Genomic DNA, 16,638 nt, shown 5'->3' with positions numbered 1-16,638 from the left:
GTTTTGTGATTATAAAATTAATCTGTCCCTTAACCTGTTTTAAAAGTTTTTGCCATATAATGAATAATATAAATTATTAATATTGTTATGTTTTAGGGACTTTCACAGTCATAATTTTACCAACACAACTATTTGACCCAGTGAGATCATGTTTTGCATATTTCTAAATTTTAATGTTATTAATTTAAAAGCTTACGAAAAAACATAACTCATAAGTAATAAAATTTTTTAGCAGAAGTATAAGAAGGTCTTCTGACTTAGGTCACTGAGAGAAGGAAGAAGCATCAATGTCCTGAATTGCACCTGTTTGTTGAAGATAGGTACAAACAAGAAACTTTACTGATAGATTACAATTGGCTGTTTTCTCAGGGAATTACTAAGTACATGCAGCTAAACCAGCTGAATTTCCTGTCATTGAGATACAGGGTTTCTGATCACAAAACACGAAATGGGAGTTGTCTTTCAAGACTTGGATAACTTCAAGATTTTGCAAAAAACACTTATGTGCGTGTTGCATTTTTCATTTCGAGTACTGAAATACAGACCTTCCAAGAGACTGGCATTTAATCTTTTTCTGTAATGGTTTAATACATATAAATTCTTGGAGATGAAAGGTAAAGTAGAAGAACTTGGCAACTTGGGCTGCCTTTCTGCAAGCTAAATATGTTACAAATCCAGACAAACCTCTGAGCCCATCAGAAGAATACCTACAGTTCAGAAAGATAAAATGTTTACAAAAAGATTTTACACTATTACCAAAGCAAAAGAAATGAGGTTTATTGTAGAATAAATTTAGTTACTTTTTCATGTTGTGTTGCATAGAAAATACATACTTCAAACCTATTTGCTGTATATTTATTATGAAGTGCTAATGAGAATAATTAAGACATACTGTGACATTGTCAGAGAGGAGGCAAAGTGTATTGAAAAATGAATTTGCAGTTGAGAATTTTTACTACTAGCTAATGGGATGCTTGGAAATACCATAGAAATGTTTTTAAAAATCCTACAATCCAGCTTTGCGTCTGAACCTTATTGAACATAACTTCCAGAGAGTAACTGGTGTTCTTTTTGGTTTGTGTCTTTTGAAGATATTGGTGTCTATTGATATATTAGAACCAATAATTACTTGATACTTGTGGGCTTTATTAAAATTATTTGATTTACATGGTTTCTGGTGCACTACTTTCAAAAGGTAAGCTCTGTCTAAATTAAAATATGTTTTAATTAAAATTTTAGTGAAAAAATGGAATATGCCCAAGCTTCTTGTTTTAGATCTTGTACCCCTCTGAAGCATTTGAAATTTTTGTTGGAAAAGAGAGTAAAATAGTTTCTTAAGGCAGGGGGTGGGGTGGCATGACAGAGTAAACTTTTAGAGTATAGACTTTAATTACAGAGGGGGTTCCTATAGTATGTCTTACGGGCAAACTGGTGGGTTTGTTCTTTCACAGGTTATATGGACCCCAAAGCTGTCTACACTTAGTGAAGAAAAGCAGAAGCTGATTTTGCAGCCTGGGCGGTTGTGAACAGATTATTTGCAGCCCAGTATCCTGCCTGCATGGCTAGGGTAAATGCGCTTCCATTCAGCTTCCATTGATTTCTCCAAACAGCTGAATCTCACATCAGGGAGAGGTGGTGGGTCTGATGTTTATTAAGCAGTAGTTGAACCTGAGCATGGTTCTCTTCTGTTAATTCACAGAATTAAGTTAATGCTATAGCATAGTTTCATGTGTTTCACTTGCCACGAGAAATAATTTTCTGCTGAAAATCCTAGTGAAACTAGTGCTTGTAAAGGCACAGAAGTTCCTTATAAAGAATACAGTACACAACCAAGGAAGTAAAAATCCTTATAATTCATGGATGTATTTATTCAGTCTTGACCTTGGGAACAACATTATAAAACAGGATTGCAGATCTAACATGTAGACATATTTAGTAATTACAGATAGATGTAAAACATTAATTATTTTCAAAACTTCAGCAGTAAACGCAAAATGTTGGAACAGCTTTTCTGGTGAGTTTTTGTAGCCCTGAACATTGATTTCTTTAGTATAGCTACACTAGCACCAAATTAACAAATAGCAAAGTAGAGCATAGTCAGGCTTGTTTAATAATTTCCAGCATAAGGATGGTGAAATAAGATGAATACAGTGCTGCATGCAAATAGATACGGATGTAATGCAGTGACAAATTAGAAGGCAGTAATAGAAAGGAAATGAAGAGTTTATTGTTTCTATAGCTCTAATATCCATTAAAAGTTAGTTACACAGCAGGCGACAGTTTGGTTGAGTGTAAAGTGAATGTTTTGAAATAAATAGCAGTCTGGTGACCTGGGATGTCAGGGCTCTAGACAAGGGTTTGTGTTTGTCAATATATCCTACATGTTTTACAGACTCCTCAGGGAACAGGAGAAGATACAATTTCACCTTTTCTGTGCCAAAACATTTTAATTATATCTTCTTCCAAGTACAGCGGTTCAGTAACCAAGGAGCTGACATTGATGCATGTGTTGATAAAGCTGCAAACATTCAAAATGAGATTAACAAAGATTTTGAGGAAAGGGTGACAGCTAATTTTGCACACTATTCTGCATCTGATTCAGGTCAGTGTAATGATAGAATATTTTATCATCTAGAAGGACTTTTATGATGCTTTGTGTTTTTAAAGATTTGTGTATATGAAAGTACAGGTCTTAATATATCATTCAAGGGGGTTATCACTTTTTTATTGAACGTGTACTGGTTGCAACCGTAAACGGGAATAAACATAAACATTTAGGAGCAATTTTATATATATCTATCTGCGTTCACCACAGTAATAGGTTCTTTATGTCTAATTCACCTTTAAAATACTGACCTCAGATGTGAAATTGAACCTAAACTACAGTGCCCGTTTTGCAGCGTCGCTTAATATTTGCAAAAAGATTGGATGGAAGGTTATATTAAGTGTATTTAAATAGGCAAACTGTAGTTTCTTTGTATTATGTGCAACCTTTTGAGAACATCTCAAAGTATTTCTACTCTATTCTCCTCCTTGTTAGAAGGCAACTGACATTCTTCTTTCACTTTTCTTTTTGTTTGTGAAATTTTCTCCTCTTTTTTATCCACTCACTTCTCCATCTGCTTTCACTTTTGTTTGCTTGGGCCGTCTCTCATCCCAACTTGATAATGAGGAATGCAGTGTGACCCTGACCTCTATCAGCCCATGCATGACCTTCTGACTCTCCCACATAACCTTTGACCTTCTCTTTGACAGCTTGATTAATTACCCTGTGTTATGATTTATGAGTAAGTGCTATGTAAAAATAATAGACAACAGGTGGTCCTCTAAAAACTTTTTGTGGCACGTTTTCTTTTCCTGCCTAACCTGATGAGCCATTTTAAGTTGGGAACTTAGTGGGACAGTTTGTGTTTGGCAGAAACACAGCATTTTTACACACTTGAATGTAGTGCTGGAATTCAGGCGGCCAAGGTATATCTGGGATGAAAACATTGCAGTGTTAGCAGGGTGCAGATGCCAAAATGTACATTGGGTGGAAACAGAAAGCAGAGTCAACTGACATTTCAGGCGTTTCAGTCGCAGGTCACGTCTTGAGAAAATTGCTCAAATAATGGAGGGGGCATTTTTCAAGCTGAGCTGCATCTCCAACAGCTATGTTTACTTTAACGCTTCACTAGTGACTTCTGATTGGTTGTCATGACCTCATCCTGCTGTTGCACCTACAGTGTTGCAACAGTGACGGAGATGTACCCTTCTTGTGGAAAAGATGGGAAATGAACAGAGCATACATCTTTTGGAAAGATGAATGGACGTTGCTGTGTCCATTTTAACCACAGGCGAGTTTAGGAACAGAGTGCTTTGAGTTGCATTTCCCCTGGGAATTAACTCCAGTCTTGTGCCATCCGTCCAAATAGAAACCTGAACTTGAAAATTCACATTGATAAAGCTTACGAAAATGATCTCTTTCAGACCCTCACTTGCAATCCAAAAAGATAGTCACATAGGTCAAAAGATACCTCTCCAGTTCTGACCTCTCTCATCACATATGGTGTCCTATCCTGCTGGATTAATATGCAGATCTGAATGCTTTCAGCTCATTATTCATGTGGCCAGGCAGGGGAGATTTCGAAAGATTTGTAATTTACCTCAAATACTTTAAGGTTCTTTTTTTTTAACTTTACCTTTGCTGTCAGAGGCAAGAATTTTGGTATTCCTTATGTTTCGAACATCTTGCTTGAACTTCCAGGAAGAGGCAGAACATACTGTTTCATTTCTGGCTTATGTATTATGATGGAGAAGGTCCTTCTTCGTTGTTCTGGCTTAGTAGTAAAGGTATTGTAACTGAAATTCATGATTTTTTCCAATACTTGACTTTGTAAGCCTGCCTTTCCTTCCATCATCACAACCCTCCATCTCCAGAAGCAGCAACCTGGAGGATGCTAGCAGTTAGTGTAGAATAAATTTTGTTTACCTTGAAGCATTAGAATGTGAGGGGGAATAGATGTTAATTGGGTGTTTTAGCCTGAGAGAAAAACTGTAATTTTGTAGATTAGAGGCTAGGAGTTGTATTTGTCAGTGTCAGTCCTGATTATGTTTCCACTGGAAACATAGGGGAAAGCTACTGTTATGTACATTGAAAACATACCTAATGTTTGCATAACACCTAATACCACTGATGGTGGCAAGTTTTAGAAACCCTCCTAGATGACTGGTACTTACTTAGGCCAGAGGCTGCTGTATTTTATTAATGATGTAACCTCATCATAGGTGAAGATGGTAATTTTAATTGATTTTTTTAGTATAGATGCACCAACACCAAATCAACAAATAGCAAAGTAATGCACAGTAATGGCATATTTAATACTTTCCAGCATAAAGATACTGTATATGGTGAAATAAGATGAATACAGTTCTTCATGTGAATAGATACTTCTGAGGGGAGCCCCTGGTGGTCTAGAGGGTAAAGGCGCTGCACTGTCACTGCAGAGACCCGGGTTCGATTCCCGGTCGGGGCCCCTCCCCGGGCAGATGGAGCTCGTTAGCCCGTAAGGCAATCCATCTACGTCCTGAGGACCTCGCTGCCACCGTCCAAGCGTGCTTGGCCCCGGCAGATGAACCTCAGGATTATAGGGTGGGCTCAGTTCCGTGCACACTGTGTCTCACCTAAAAAAAAATCCAACGCGCAGGCTGGAAGGTGTAAAGACCTTCCCCGGTTCTTCGTTCGCGAAGACTGGCCATTACATTTACAGATACTTCTGAACAGGGCTTTAATTTTAAAAGATACTTTTTAATGAAAGTGATTTTTGTCTATAATAACAGTTATGTCAGTTGTGCCAAAGACTATATCTTGCTTATTATTAAAGTTTACTAAAGATTAGTTATTAGTGGTCTGATGTTCTGTTTTGCATTGACTTGCACTCTTCTCAGACTCACTGCATTTGAGCTCTATCTTTATTTTTAATTTTCTTATTGCACTAAACTTCATTGGTGCAGCTGTGCCCATATGAAGTACATTTTTAAAAGATTAGTTGAACTTAAAAGCCATATTGTTTACACTGATGTTATTTAGAGCTGAGCATTTCTTTTCGATAGAAAATGCTGGGCTGAGGCTGAATGAGAGAAGTTGTAATTGGGTGCATTTTAACAGTCATTTTGTTTTTCATGTTTATCTATATATGTTAGTTCCAAGTCATCTTTGTGGTGCCATGTTTCCATGTAGCAGTTTAGGATGAAGAAGTACAAAGGAAAGGGAAATACACTATATTACATAAGAAAAACTGTCTAGAAAGATTACTTTCCTAACAGAAAGACTTAGGCTTTCCCATAATTGAGGAGAAAAAATACATTAACTCAGTTATTACCTAATTATTTTAATTCTACAGATAGGAAAAGCCTGCTGTCTGGGAGAAATTGTAGAAAAATATTAAGGGAGTCATGCTACAGTGCTTAAAAGATATTTGATAAAAATCCTTTAATTGATTTATGAAATAGTGGATTTAAAAATAGAATCATATTTCATCTGTTGATGTCTGTGTGAAAAATTGACATTGTGTCTTCATAAAATTGAACAAATGAGTCATGTAATTTTCAGTTACATAATCAATAACTTAGACAAATTCCACTCTGGTGATTTGTGTGTCTGTGTTGTGGTCAGCTTAAGGTGGACATAGTTTCAAATCTCTGTAACACTTGTACACCTGCAATAAACATATGAATTTTGCATTTGGCATTCTATAGAAAGGAAAACAAATCAATACACAGAATCTCTCTGCTCAAAACAAGCAGGTGAAGAAGATGAAAAGCCACAAAACCACTCACCTGCCAAGTACTGCAAAAACGTCATCCTATACTGGCCATAGCAAGCTCAAAAACTATCCTTTATTCAGAGATGTACAGTTTAGGAATGTTTGTAAGCTGTATTCTCTGAGATGAATTTTGGGCTTTGAAATTTTCCAAGTTGGGAAAGTTTATGTGCTCGTAGTACAGCATTATGTGTTAAAATGGCCTGGCATCCCTGATAGTGGTGTGGATAGATTTTAAATTTTTTCTTGTTTAATTTTCTGTTTTCCTTTAGCGGTTCTCTGTTGTTTGTTTATTTGTTTGCCTGTTTGTTTATATTTATCCCAGCTCAATTCACTCAGCAGGGAGGGCAGAGGAGCGAAGTGACAGGAGACCCGGTTATGGTGCTGTGTCTAGCAAGAAGGCAGTTTTACTCTTTGGCCTATGGTGACCTTTTTTGGCTACGTCCCATACAGCAGAGATAGTGTCCTGAATGCCTCTATTTCACCCTGTTTAGCAGAGTGCAACTGTGCCCTTTAACTTGGTTTTTGGTGGGAGGAGAAGCTATGGCAGACATTCGAGAAGGGCACAAGGACGAGGGGTAGGAACTCCCTTCAGATGTGATTTTGATAACTAGTCGAGTGTGTCCAACTGTAGAAAATCACCAAGTGACAATCTGTCTACCTGACAGTGGCCACAATGAACTACAAGGTTGGTGAATGGCCCTACAGATTAGAATAAAGCAAGCCCAAATAAAGTATCTTTTGTTGGGGTGGACTTGCTTTGCTCTGGGCAGCTAGGTATAGGGGACCTCTTTGATCCTCATGACTAGCCAAAGTGCAAAATGAAGTACCAAGTGAAAAGCTGGAATAAAGCTGTTCTGTTAGATAATTAATATAGACATTTCCAAAAAGCAGATCTTTATTAAAATTTACTTTTAAATGACGGTTTGCTTTTGACTGGGAACCCGTGTTAACTTTAAGGACTCATTTGTTAAGTGCATGTGCTTCTCTTTTCTCCCCCTGTTTGCAGTTATATCTTCCATGAATATTGCAATTTTTCTGTGATTTGCCATCACTTAAAAATCATAAATAGTGGTTGTCTTATTTGTTCAAGATTTATTTTTCGTTCATAAATCCATATATTTTTCAACCAGCTTATTTTCCGAGGCACAAAAATGCAACTCGTATGCTCAAAAGCATCCTGCAGGTCACAAATTTTCTCTGGACTTGTTGAAATACACGACATAATCCCAGTGAACTTTTAGAGCAGATTTAAAGATGCACTAAAAAGTCAGGCCCACCATAAAAGAGTTGACTTCTAAACAATACCACTGAATCAGTTTTGGTATTGATTCATTGTTACTGCTGCTATTTGCTTCTGTATGGTATGCTTGTTGTCAGCTAGACAAAAGGTTTTACTATTTTAAAATGCGGTGAATAATTTTCACATGCTTTCTTTAATCTCTCTCTCTCCTTCTCTCTCTCTCTCTCTATATATATGAAATCTCCCCATCCTTTTTATTTCACAGGTTTTACTGGCTGGGTATAAAGCTTTTTATTCATCATTATGTAGAGTTCTTAAAGCAATATTTTGCTTTTAGTTCCCATATTGTTTTCTGAAAAAGTTATATAAAGTGCTTATGAATAAAACAACATATTAAATTATTTTAAAGGTAAAACAGGCAACTTTTCTGATGTTGAGGGGTGTATATGACCATTAAGTACACGCAGACACATTCACACATCAATATTCCTTTAATGACAGAATATTCTTAAAAATCCTTCGATAAATTATGTTGCGTGAACTTACTGAAATAAATATAAGAGTGTTAAAGAGCATTAAAGTAAATGCAAGGAATTTTCAGGCATTAAATCTCCCTTTTCATATTCCTTCTTTTTGTGTGTGTGTCTCTCTCTTCTTAAACAGGAAGGCTATGGAGTAATAGTTCTGAATCCCAATGAGAACTATATTGAAGTGGAGAAGACAAAAGCCCAAATACAACTGTCTTCTGATTGCTCAGATGAACCTGCAGAAAAGAGGGAAAGAAAAGATAAAATCCAGAAGGAAACAAAGAAGCGACGTGACTTCTACGAAAAGTATCGAAATCCACAAAAAGAAAAAGAAACTATGCAGATCTATATTAGAGTAAGTTTCTTTTGGCTCTGTTTGCCCTTCTTTACTGACGCATACATATGTTTACTGTCCATACTGACTAATAAACATTTTAATTTTTTTTGTTCAAAACAAAACAAAACAAACAAAAAAAACCACACAAAAAAACCCTCCTTACTGATATGGCATTCAAGAATTTATACAGAGTTCCTGGCTCTTTATTCTATTGATATTTTTGGTCACTTATTGAATATGATGTTTTGGAAGTGTTATGAAACATTTCTTTGTAATTTCAAAGGGAAACTTCAAATAAACCCCAGAGGAACTCACTGGTGCTATCAAGAAAGAGAATGGTTTAAGAAAGACTTTGTAACGATGATTTTATAAACAGAGATGTACATACATAAGAAACACTTTGTAGTGAAGCTTAAGCAACATGCTAGCTTCACATGGCATGTATGCATTTACTGTATTTTATTTGCTTATACTGGGGAGACAGTAGTTACAGATTTTTAACATATTACTGGCAGAATTAATAATGTATTGTGGAAAATACCAGTGTTCATCTTGTGTGGTAGCAGATTTATCCTGTAATGGCTTGTTTTCATAGGAGCAGCTATCCATTGTGTTTGAGCTGAATTTCTGAAGGCAGAAAAAGAAGGAAACTTATTAATATCATAATAAATATTTAAGCTAGAATAATTTGAGAATCGTATCATGAAGAAACTCTGTCTCTTGCCCTTTTCTGACTCAATGAACCTTTGCACTTTGTAATGCTAGCAGCATGGGATCGTTATAACAGTGCTACCCCAGGATTTCTAGTTCTGCAGGGGGCACAAACAATATTATTTGCACTTTGACACATTCTGCTTCATATACATACTATGGGTTATAGATTCCAGACTAAGTCATAGAATTTCCAAAACCCTTATTATGAAAGTTAGTGTTTTCATACAAAGATAAAACACGTCTGAAACTTCGTAGTGAAGTTAAACCAGTAAAAATCTATGTGTCTTTCTAGTGAGAAACAGAAAAATCCAGCAAAAGACATGTTAGAATCATCTTAAATTTTAACACGTGCCTATTAATTGTGGTTTAGGATAACATTTGTAAGGGAAATACAGCTGTGCTGGCTAGTTAAAAGCGTTGGTAACCTGGATGCAAGATTATCACTAATACCATAAATATTACTGTGTCTTTTGAGAAATATCTCACAGCTGAGTGTGGGAAACAAAAGAATGTATATACATACTAAAAGTCACCAACAAGGCACAGTGTTTTCTGTTAGCTGCTTTTTTATGAGATGCTATTCTGCCCACCTCCAGACCCTGCTTCTTAAGAGGGGCAACCAGTCTTGGTTCTTAAGAAGCCAGTGGACAAGGTTGCTGTATTGTCCCGAAAAAGGTCTAATCAGCTGCAAGTTCAGTGTTCCCTTGTTGAAAGTGAACCTTTTTTGATAACCTTTTTAGCAATTCCACCTTCTCATGGCTCTTTTGCTTGATGAGGCGTGAAATTTGGCTTCAGGAGGTTTGACCCCCAAAACATAAAATATATGACTCCATCCCGTTTTCCCTTCTGCGCAGCTTTGTGCCTCAAATATGACTGTTGATCTTTCCTTTATTTAATTTTCTTCAAATTAAGGAAAGAAGTAGCATACGTTTTAGTGAAAGTGTGGGTAGTGGTCTCCTTTCCCTGGCCAATTAGTTGAAATCAGGCTTTCTGATGAGGTTGGTGTTTTATTTTGAAATAATTCCTTGGGTTTTTTTTTTATTCAATACACTCTAGTACAGTTGTTTTTTTTTTAAGAGAATGAAAAACCTACCTACTTTAGCGTGTTGAAGGACAAATTACTGCAATTTCCTTGCCTATCAGTTACTGAAACAAAACTGGACTGTCAGTAGCATTCCATTTACTCTGTTGGGCAGAGCTGCTAAGTCTGTAGGTGGTTGCAAGAGGTGCAATACTGTATTTTCAATCTGTTTCTTGCCTCCCATGCTTGTGTTTGTAGGATTACTGTTTGCTTGCACCCAGGAATGTGCTGCTCTGCTTCCATTTCAGGCTGCTGAGTTTGAGCTGATTTGGGGTGATCTCGAAGGGCAATTCAAGTACAACCTTTGCTTGCCATATAGGATACCATACATTTGACTCACTAGGCTCTTAAAATAAAACATATTGTCACTCAACAGAAATATTTAAGGAGGCTTCATAGTGATCTCATCAAAGAGTTTTGAAAAACCTCAGCGAGCCTTACGTCAACTTTGCCAAGTAGGAAAAAGTGGTACAGAGAGACTACATGAAAGATATCCTTACAAGAAGGTGTTAATCTAACTTTGAAGGAAAATATTTCTCCAGATATGCTGGAGAAATTGTTTCAGACTGTTAAGTAGCAGGAATAAATATCTTCAGTTATGTTCTCATAGGGTCACTGAGATTTGTTATGGTCCGATGTATAAATGTCATTTGAACAAATTAAAGCTTCTGGATGATGCTCCCCACTTCTGCAGCTAGATTTTCCAAGAACTGGAAAAATAGAACTCTTCCCTGTTAATTGTCTTTAAGTATTTTCTTTATTTTCATCAGAAAAAAATAGCTGAGTGACTCAAGACAGGTAAAATCAGAGTCTTAAAATATGAAATCTCAAATTACACATTATTTTTGTACAAAATGAGTAAAATAAAAATTACCATGGGAGTGTGTAGTGAACTTAGCATAGTGCTTGAAAGATCAAAGTACTTGCTGTTTCATGTTGGAAGTTTCCTTAACTATGAAATAATGTACTCTCTGGCATAAATTACAGCTTGTTAAAGGGACTGATTTGGTCTGGGTAATAAACATCATGTCAAACGTTATGGTAGGAAAACCTGCTTAATATGTTTTGTAATAAGACAGAATTTTTTGTTCTTGAAAACATCTGGTAACTGAATTCACAAGTGAAGACAGAAAATGTCATCAATTCAGTAACATTCTTACAAATTTGGTTTCTATTTTGGCGGTACAAACCAAGGAAAAAACTTCTTGATAATCAGTACTGACTGTAATGCTTTTATGAATGATGAAACACAAGCAATTTAGTTTTATACAGTGTGCTAATGAATGCCTATGAATTTTAATACACTTAACTGTTGAGATTTTAACAATTATAATGCCAGCAAATCATTTTAAAAGCATCTCGTTTTTTAAGGTGTTGAATGGAGAATTGAGTAAAATAGCTAAATATGTATATACATTCTTTTAAAAAAACATATTTCTATCCTTAGTTATAAATACTACCATTTTTTCTTAGACCACCAGAGGTTGCTCTGTACATATGGGCTAATGCTTCTCCCCAGAAACGTAATACCCTAGTCTACATTCATTTATTACTGAACTAAACTGAGAATTTGTTGATCTCTAACTTTTTCCTATGGAAACAGATCATACAGGCTTAAATATGACATCATTCCTTCCACCCTCTGAGCCATCTCCCACTCCCTACAGATTTGTACACTGACAGTGTCTTCTCTATGTTAAAAGACAGTTAAAAATGTAAAGCAGTATTTATCCCCTTCTAAACAGCACTAAACACTTTAATAAGTATACTGAGTGGATTCTGAAATGTTATCAAAGGAAAAAGTATAAATTGCATAATTTTGTAGTAATAGTAATTTTTGATAACCTTGTTGCCACCATAGTTGAAGGATATCAAAGAGAAAATGAAGGAAGAAGTAGGAAGAAGCACTTTATCAAAACAACCGATGGGGTCGGGTTTCCTGGGCAAAAGGGATAAGTCTTTCCAAGGCCTGTATGCTAGGAATTTTGTCCTTTTATTTTTTTCCACTGAGCTTAGCTGCTTTAATAATTCTTACTGCAAATATTATTTTTACTACAGCACAATCTATAATAGTGCCATTTCTACTAACAGCATATCAATGAAATTAAATTAATTTTGGATGTAACATACTTTTCCTAAATAATTTTTCCCATTTTCTGTGAGAGAATAAATAACAAAAGATCATGTGCAGCTAATTAATTTGTTTTACTAAAAATGGATGCATCAGGATAATTTGTGCCAATATTTAGGAAAAAGCAGTAAAAGGCAGGTTTATTAACATACAGCATAGTACACCGCAACTGCTGGTGGGCAGGATATCCTGGCAAGCATGCAAACACATTTGTGCCATTTCTGCTTGTTATTTGGTACAGCTGACATGAAGCATTGCATAACTGAAAGTCACAGCAGAATGTCCACTTGTGTGGTGCGACCTTTCAGTGCCATGGATTTCTTTCATGTGGAAGACTGAGCCATGTGCCAGCATGGCTGCAGTCCTACCAGCTGCGGGTTTCAACCTGTGGCCATCCCTGGGCAGATGTAGGTTCCCTCCACCTACCCTCTGACTTGGCAAGGTGCAGGCCTGCTCTCATCCAGAGCCTGTGTGACTACATTAACCTGCTGCTGAGACCAAGCTAATAAGCCCTTTATTCCACCAGAGAAGACAAAATGACAAACTCTAGGCAGACAGCTCAGGAGAGGTAAGGGATATGCACAGTGCAGAGAATGTCTGTGGCAGACCTGAGCATCCGGACTCCAACTTCTAGAATCTCATGCTGATGTTAGTATCACAATACCTGTTTTGTTTGCCCTTTTACAGCTGCCAGCATTACTTTAGCTAAACCTCTGAAATAACACATGGTTTTACTCTGACCATATTTACATTTTAAAGCCTGTTACTTCCTTGTGTTCCTGAGAAATGTCCTTCACTTGTAAGCAGAAGCAAAATCATGATGGCATTAAAAAACTCAAGTTTCTGCTTAGAAACTACCATTGTATTATTATTCTTGCCCCATTCAGAGTAAGAAAAAAAATCACAGTATGCTCAGTATCATCACTGGAGCAGAAGCTGAGATACTGTTGTTATTCTCTTACGGTGCTGGTAGATAACCATGACATAAGTTTCTAACAACACCATGAAGTAAAGCTGTTTCTACCCAAAAATAAAGTGACCGTGCAAAGTTCAGGTCTGCTAGACTTAGCAAAGACAGACTGCAAAAGATGACCACTGCTTGAGTTGTACTGTGGGTCTACAGAGGGTACAAATGTTGAAAAGAAAACATTGTGGCATGAAAGTACTGTAAATTACCTCATGTCCACAGTAGTCATCTGTAGGACTTCTCCTGAATGTGTGCAGAGTCATTTTTTTCTCAAATACCTGTGATTCAAGGTTTGGGAAGCTTTCACAAGGTGTGTTTTTACACTTCTGTGACACAAGAACTACAGAGCACCCTCTTCTTTGCTTTTGATGGAAAGTATCAGGCACAGCAGCTGTGACCAGTCCTGACTGACAAGTGCTTTGAGAATAGTTTTGGACTAGATGACCCTCAGAAGTGCTCTCCAGCTAATGTAGTTCAGTGATTTGACATTACTAAGTTCTGCCTCAGCCCTCAAAGAAGTATTTGAGCTATGGGTAGACTTTGTGGACATTGCAAAGAGAGGCAAATTTCCCTGTCTCAGAACACTTGGCACTACTGAGGTTGTGGTTAGTCATCCACTTACAAAGAGCAAGTGCAGGTGATTTAGACCAGAAAGCCTACCCAGCTATCAGCATGGTTAATTCCCTGTGGTCTTGCACAAGTACTGCTACAGAAATGCACCTTGAAAGATACAAACTCCTCCAGACAGACAGTAATATTTATTGACATTTTAAACACTGGGGTGTTGAACAAACATTCATGATTTCTTCAGAGATCAAAAAATTCCCCAAGCCAGATCATTGTCTTGAATTTGCTGAAGGACCTTAAAGCAGATCAGTAATAGGAGTTTTTTCACAGATATTCTCCACATGTTATTAGTGTGATCATTCTTGAATGATGGGAAGGAGTACTGTCCATGTTCTTTCTATTTCCTCTCTTTCATTATATCTTCATCAGAATTTTGTCTACATTGTTAATTTGAGCCCACAAACTTTCATTTTAAACTATAAAGCAGTTTCTGAATTTCAGGAAGAGAAAAAACACCCTATGACCTCTAAATTGCTTATTTGCTTAGTGTATGTTTAGAAGTGGATAGATATGGCAGAATTGAAAAGGCTGTACTTTATTAAAGCATTTGTGAACAGTGGTTTAACTAGGCCTGTGCACAACCACTTCTTAGAAGATTTTGTGTACACTGCTGATTTCAAGGTGAAATCTGAATCTGTGTCTCAGGCCAGTGCTTTACCTACAGGTTGTCATGAAGCCCCTGGACAGAAACCCAGTTTCTCTTCATCTCTTAAACCTGTGCCTATGTTCATAAAGGGTTAACAATTTTTTAGGATACTCCTATTCAGTCTTCTGTGAATGCTGTTCAGTGTACTGTCACCTCCAAAACTAATCCATGCTGCTTGGTGGGGAGTCAGTTTTGGGTATTCTGGCATTGTACTGGGATATCAGGCACACTGAATATGATCACAATATGAAGGATTTCCAGGATGTCTAGGATGAGTTCTTCCCACTCATTGTCAGCTTTATTACTAAACAAGATTTAAGATTTAAAATATGTTAGTATAGAAACATTTTCTCTAATAGAGCTAACATACAAAAATAGAAAAATATGTTATATGTGGATTGTTAAACAGTGTTCTGCTGTTAACTCTAAGAGCTATCAGAGCTCCTCTGGAGTCTCAGCCTGAAGATCTGTAATCAGCCCCTACCAAGGCAACCAGCACTAGAGACAAGTTATCCAGACCTTTCTTGGTGTTACAGCTTTTCTGCTGCCACCATTAAGGACAGATCCTGCAGTTGCCCAGGTCCATTCTTCTACACAATCTCTTTCTTCTCCAGTGCAGGATGGAGTCTGTCCTGCTTTTTTTTTCCCTATTTATCTGCACTTCATTCCCTGTCACCAGGTACTGAGACAATGCATGTCAATATGGGGATGTAGTGGGTTGATCTTGGCTGGCTGCCAGGTGCTCTAAGCTGCTCTATCACTCCCCATCCTTGACCAGATGGGGACAGAAAATATGTCAGAATACTTGTGGCTCAAATTAAGAATAGAGAGGTCACACAGCAATTAGTCTTATGTGCCAAACTGATCTCCTATTATTTCCAGTTGCCAACAGTGCAAGATAATGAGAAATACGAACAATCTTAACTTCCCCCACTTCTCACTTCCTCTTGGTCTCAACTTCACTCCCAACTTCTCCACCTTCCCTCCCTGAGCAGCAGAAGTGCATGAGGAATGGGGACTGTGGTCAATTCATCACGTTTTCTCTGTCCCTCCTTACTCACTTCCTGTGCCTCAGTGTGGGATATTTGCTCCAGGTGGATATCTAGTTCGCCATGGGCCTCCATAATCCAAGCTCCATGCTGTTGTACAGCTTTTTTAATGTATCTTCAGTATGTTCTCACAGAGGTGCCACCACCATTGATGATGGGCTTAGTCTTGGTAAGTGATGGTTCCATCTTGGAGCCATCTGGAGCTGACTCCATCCAACATATGTCTTCTCATAGAACTCATCCCTCTAGCCTCTCCCCTACCAAAATCTTGATTTGCAAACCTGATACAGAGGATTACGTTATTTCCTCACACTCTTTTCCTTAAGGTCTATATTAACATCTCTATTATGTATCTTAGTGAGGACATTGCTGGCTTCACCACATGGATGCACTCTGATCTTGCTTTTGCCACTCACTCGAAGTTATCTCTTACCTCTCAAATAGCAAGAGGGAATAAACCTCACAGAAGGAAGTTGATACATTAAGCAGGAGCAGGTACGCAATCAATAATGCTTCTGTCTTTTCCTGATAAATATTATTTGCTTTTGCAACATTGTTGATGATCAAACTGGATTTTTTTTTAGAGGCCCTGGTTGTGGGATGGCACATCAAACCCCAACAAACAGCTGAAATGGTATTTATTTTAAAAATGGGGGACTTTTGTTGGGACATTGTCTATTTTCATCCTAATGTAATATTTTTTAGCTAACTCAGACTTGCAGTGAGAATTGTTAGAGGACTAATCTGTAAGACCGACAGTATATGCACATTGTGATACAGAAAAGTTCAACAAAAGGAACTAAAAGAGTAGAAATATTTTTCATTAAATCACAGTAAAGTGCAAGTCTCCAAAACTAAGTAATGGTTTGAATGGGGGAAGGTTGCAGATATTCAATCCACTTAATCCTTGTTTTAAAATACATCAAACAAATGGCGTTTTCTAATAATGGATTAACATGGCATCAAGGACCGTTTATAACAGTAACAAAAGTGACATCCATGTGATTTTTGAAG

The 16,638-nt window shown here is 37.1% G+C and overlaps 1 protein-coding gene across 4 annotated transcripts in view; it reads left to right on the top strand.

The window, feature by feature from the left end:
* FAM172A (family with sequence similarity 172 member A) overlaps positions 1–16,638 on the top strand; it is a 265,625-nt gene that overhangs the window by 126,047 nt on the left and 122,940 nt on the right. For all 4 annotated transcript variants that reach the window (XM_027878113.1, XM_027878123.1, XM_027878104.1 and 1 more), the window contains exon 7: positions 8,209–8,427. In XM_027878113.1, coding sequence (XP_027733914.1) covers positions 8,209–8,427 — 219 coding nt within the window. The remainder of the gene's footprint in view (positions 1–8,208; positions 8,428–16,638) is intronic.

The sequence above is a fragment of the Empidonax traillii genome, unplaced genomic scaffold (assembly GCF_003031625.1).
Source record: "Empidonax traillii isolate 1590-97213 ecotype Southwest subspecies unplaced genomic scaffold, ASM303162v1 scaffold4:size3804566, whole genome shotgun sequence".
Taxonomy (NCBI): domain Eukaryota; kingdom Metazoa; phylum Chordata; class Aves; order Passeriformes; family Tyrannidae; genus Empidonax; species Empidonax traillii.
Note: the sequence above shows the minus strand (reverse complement) of the source record. Positions and strands in the feature narration are given on the sequence as shown.